At 40.1% G+C, this 5375-nt stretch overlaps 1 protein-coding gene across 1 annotated transcript; it reads right to left on the bottom strand.

Annotated features, from left to right (window-relative positions):
• Positions 1–562: 562 nt before the first annotated feature.
• LOC137561866 (olfactory receptor 10A7-like) lies at positions 563–1528 on the bottom strand. The gene has a single exon (XM_068273219.1). The coding sequence runs from the start codon at positions 1526–1528 to the stop codon at positions 563–565; it is 966 nt and encodes a 321-aa protein (XP_068129320.1).
• Between the last annotated feature and the right edge of the window lie 3847 nt (positions 1529–5375).

The raw sequence follows: 5375 nt of genomic DNA, 5'->3' as shown, positions 1-5375 counted from the left end.
GCTGTACTCAGCAAGAGGCTCCCCTCTTGTATAATGGACTGCCCCAATTCCCCGTCGCCGTCAGTTTTCTCAGGGGACAGCCGACAGTAGTTAGATAAAGACAAAGACACTCTGCACAGCAAAAATATATGCTGTATTCATCCTTACTGTTGTTGGCAAATGGATTTATAGTGCTTACAGAAAAAGTAAAAGTTTAATAGAATTCCTTTAAGTGTATGAGAAAGCCAAAGAGCAACTGGTGGGGATATCACCTAGCTTTTCTCTTAGAGCTCAGAGTTAGCCCTGCCCACCTTCTCCCTGTGTTCCATGGAAGGAAGCAAATGGAGGGGGTCAAATAATGTTTTTGTGTTGGGAAAGGAACTTACAGATTCCTGTCAACTCTGGTACATTGTGCACAGATCTCTGGGTCATGTGACTGCCTTCTCAAAAGGATATTTCTCTGGAATAGCTGTATCAACTATGACAATTGTATGAGTAATGGCATAGGTCCCTGTTCACATTCATTGACAACTTAAAATCTCTGAGAGTGAGCAAGGGTTTTCAAATATTTGTTACAAAGCTATCATATGCTTTCTTTACTAGCATCAAGTTTTAGACTAGCTCTTTGTTCTACAGTAACTAATTTCCAGAAAGCAATCTTAATCTCTTTGTTTCTCAAGCTGTAAATAATTGGGTTTAGCATTGGGGTCAGCACCGTGTATAACAAAGAAAGAACTTTGTGGACATCTAAAGGGTGATCTTTAGACAGGAAGAGGTAGGCAACAACCAGAGTCCCATAGTAAATGGACACAACAGTTAAATGGGAGCTGCAGGTGTAGAAGGCTTTTTGTCTTCCGATAGTTGTAGGGATCCTGAGTATGGCCATAAAGATTGCAGTATAGGTAGCTGATATATATATTAAAGGAGCAAAAGTTGCTGGAAGACCAGTGAATAAGTTCTGAATCTCTACAAAAGTGGTGTCTGAGCAAGAAAGCTGTAGGAGAGGAGCCAGATCACAGAAGAAATGGTCAATGATGTTAGGACCACAGAAGTCTAGCCGGTATATCTGGAGAATTGTGATTAACATGACAGAGAAAGACAAGAACCAGGAACCAAAAACCATCAGGAAACACCTATGAAGGTTTATGATTAAAGAGTATCGTAGTGGGTTGCATATGGCCACATAGCGATCATAAGACATCACTGCAAGAAGGAGGCATTCTGTAGTTGCCAAAGCTCCAAAGAGATAAAGCTGTGCAAAGCATCCGAGAATTGGCACAGACACTTTCACCTTCAGAATGATGTTCAACATCAATGGCACAATGACAGTGGTCAGCAGAAGATCACAGGTTGACAGGTGGCTCAGGAAAAAGTACATAGGAGAACTAAGACTTTGACTTTGATTCATGGATACCAGGGAGATGATCAGCAGGTTACCTGATACTGTTACAATGTAGAGGACCAGAAACACGAGGAAGACAACAATTCTGTAGCTATCAAGATTTTGAAATCCTAGAAGAATGAACTGGGTGACGAATGTCTGGTTCATTACCTGTAACAGCACATAAAGGAATTGTATAGTCCTTTTCAAGAAAACATCAATTGCTACAGTATTACATACTTCTGGCATGCAAGAAGTTTTTAAATCAGGATGATACCATTTATTGGCTAACTAAAAATGAATAAGCATAAGCAAGCTTTCGGCCTCGCAGCCTTCGTCAGGCTTACATCCTGATCCTGTTGTGTAAGCCTGACGAAGGCTGCAAGGCCGAAATCTGCTTATTATTATTCATTTTAGTTAGCCAATAAATGGTATCATCCTGATTTAAAACGTCTTGCTTTTACTGATGGCTAACACGGTACAATACCCTACTGCTACTACTATACTTCAGGTATACAGACTTACATATTTGCTTTTTACATATTTTAGATATGCATATTGTAGATATTTTCCATATCATGCAAGAGCTACGATGATACAATCTATGCTGCATCCGCCTTAAACAGAAACAAGTGTGATGCAGATTTTACTATGTGCAGTCCCGGGGGAAAGTAGGGTTAACAATCAAGATGTCAAGGTCATAAACAAATAATTGTTATATATTGGAATGTAACCCTTTTCTCCCAGTGATGTCACAGTCTAGGCTGATGAGTTATGCTGAATTCCCCTCCCAGAGCATTCTGGGAGACCAGATATTATTTCTACTGTCTTTACAAACCTCTTAATACACCAATATTCTCCAATGATCTACTGTACCTGCAATCAGTCCAGTGATACATTTCAGAATGTAAATCAGGGTAAGAAAAGATTTTGCAATGGGCAAACACTGACCAAGAAATGTATAAATTAATATTCTAAGAAATAAACAATTTTATTCATTCAAGCTATAAGGTACAACTGGATTCGTTCTGAGAGGATGGACAGAGACAAGCACCTGGATTGCCTTAACCACTAGGCGACCGCGTGGGCGTGCACGTGGCACCAGCCCCAAGACTGCCTAACACGTAAAGTCCTTGGGACATGGTTTGCAGTAGATTGCGTGCACATCTGCTTGGAAGGCGGAGCCAGCGGCGATCGCACTTGGAGACTGTTAGATGGCAAAATAGCCGTCTATTAACATAGCACAGCGCTGCAATCTAAAGCAGCGCTGTACTAGGGACAACTGTATGAAACGGCTGTCTCCCTGCATAGCACAAAAGTGGTCCGCTGTCATAGGCTGAAGCCTATGACAGCCGATCACTCTGATTGGCTGGCCGGGGGAAGGAAGGTGGGTGGTAAAATCATAAAAACGAAATAAATATTTATTAAAACAAAATAAAAAAATCTGGGGAGCAATCAGACCCTACCTACAGAGAGCTCTGTTGGTGGGGAGAAAATGGGGGGGGGGATCCCTTGTATGCAGCGAGGCCTTGAAGCTGCAGTTGCCCATTTAGTGTATAATGGCCTGGTCTTTAGGGGGGTTTAACACTGCTGTCCTCAACTGGTTAAGAACACTTTCATTAAACAAGGTTACAGTCCTCCTGTGACAGAGGCCCAAATCAGGAAAGCCAGCATAATTCCCAGGACTGAACTACTGAAGCAAAACCAGAAAGAGGACCATGTCCTTATGGTTGTCACCTACAACCCACACCTGGAAATCTTAAGGAGGATTGCTGAGGAACTTCATCTCATTTTACACAAGGATCACAGACTGAAAAAAATATTCCTTAAACCTCCCCCCCTGTCATATGGGCAACCACACAATCTAAAACAGATGTTTGTCAGGAGTTCTTTGAATAGGCCTCAACAGAACGGAGCATTCACTGTGCTGACAAAAAAGGTGTGGGACCTGCAGACACATTTATTCCACTGACAGGTTAATGATTCCTGGTTCCCAACAGGAGTACAGAGTACAAGGCACATTTTCCTGTGAATCCACCAATCCGGAATATCTGATCATGTGTGCTAAATGCCCCAATGTTATGTACGTGGGAGAAACTGGACACATTCTGTGCAAACATATAAACGGACACAGGCACACTATTAACAATCTAGAATCTGGACTCCCAGTTGCTACACACTTTCGGTCCAATGGACACAGCATGTATGGTCTTCGTGACACTGCCCTGAAGGGTGGCTTTAAAACATCAAATGATAGATTAATAGTAGAAACAAAATTTATAAATTGGTTCAAAGTGGTGGACAAAGGCTTGAATAAGGACAAAAACTTTTTATACTAGTATGGGGCTGATAATATTTAATGCCAAAACTCTTTCTCAGCCTATATAGCTAAACTTGTGAACTCAGAATTTACGATGCCTTTGTGACAGTCTGACTTCCAAGTCTGTGAGGATTATATAAACAAGGAGTCTTATCTCAGCTAACAACCTCCTAACCAATTTAGATGTTCTGTTTCACTTAAAGCGGATCTGAGATGAAAAACTAACTATAACAAGTAACTTGTCTATATATCTTATGTATGGTTTAAACAGCAAATCTGTCTGCATACTGCTTTAATAGAATATGATTATTTCTTCCTGTGATAAAATGACAGCTGCCATGTTGTTTGTAAACATTACACAGAGGCAGGCTTATCTGCACCATCAGCGCTCAGACTGAAAAAAACCTAATCCCCCCTCCTCCTCCCTCCTCCCCTCTGCCTCTGAAATCTCTGGCTAGTAATACCTCCCCCTCCTCCTGCCCAGACTGAGCTCCCATGAGCCCTTGCTACTGCCAAGGCTCTCTGAAAACCGTGGGTGGGGCTTATTTAGTTTATTGGAAATTAGAGTATTAAAACAAAAACAAGAAAGTATTTGGCTTGAGGAATGCCCTACAAACTATAGGAAAGGAACACAATGCAATGAGTTCATCTCGGATCCACTTTAAGGCATCTTAATGACCTGTATTTATGCTTAAAAAAACTGTGTATCCCCTTTTGATGTTGCCTGAATATAGCTGTCTGTTCCATCAGCTTGCAAGCAAACAGGATTGTAGCCCGATGAACTCTTTACAGCCGAAAGCTTGCTTACTCTTATTCTTTTAAGTTAGCCAATAAATGGTATCATCCTGATACAAAACGTGTTGCTTTTAAAAATTACGTTATTTTTAGTACAGTTGCAGTTCCCCTTAAATGGAGAGATTTGATGTAAGAAGCCCCAGAAAGCATCAACCAAAATTGCATGTGAAGAACACCTGTCCCCACTCAAGATTTGGATGCTCTCTAGGTTGGTCACACTCCAAGAAGATAGGTTTGTTAATAAAAACCTAAAAACATCAGCCTCTCAACAGAAGGCTTAAAAGCTGGGTGTATTCACCCAAAAATATAAAAATGCTAAAAACAAAAAAAAAGGAAAAAGAGTTAAGCATTGAATTACCCTTGAACAAGTCACCAATCATTAGTACCATTAGTAAAGCAGCCAGACGTTTCATCATTTAGAGCAGTGTTTCTCAACATTTTATTGGTATGTACCCCTTATAAAACCCTGTACTCACCAAGTACCCCCTAGCATTGAAAACATTATCACAAGTACCCCTTAACAAATATATATTTAATTGTAGTACATGATAATTGGTTCTAAACAATTTCCAAGCATTTACTATTGCTTTTAATTAGCTAAAATACTAATTTGGTGCTGTTTATATAGGATTTAGTATTTTCAAAAACTCTAAAATGTGTTTTTCTTGGTAAAGTATATCAAGCCTGAGTACCCCCTTGAACCATCAGAAGTACCCCCTGGGGTACGCGTACCACATGTTGAGAACCTAGGATTTAGAGGACATCCTAGGTGAAAATAAATTGATGAGATAAACAATTGTATTTATACTGCCTCTCCTAAAAATGACTTTTTTTTAAGACATCCCACAGTTTTATTTTAAATTTAAATCTACTTTTTAAGTTATTAGTGTTTCATTGTCT

This window comes from Hyperolius riggenbachi, chromosome 3 (genome assembly GCF_040937935.1).
Source record: "Hyperolius riggenbachi isolate aHypRig1 chromosome 3, aHypRig1.pri, whole genome shotgun sequence".
NCBI lineage: Eukaryota > Metazoa > Chordata > Amphibia > Anura > Hyperoliidae > Hyperolius > Hyperolius riggenbachi.
Note: the sequence above shows the minus strand (reverse complement) of the source record. Positions and strands in the feature narration are given on the sequence as shown.

Bases quoted from the DNA above. Each gene is read 5' to 3' on its own strand.
- LOC137561866 (XM_068273219.1), bottom strand. From the start codon at position 1,528: ATGAACCAGACATTCGTCACCCAGTTCATTCTTCTAGGATTTCAAAAT.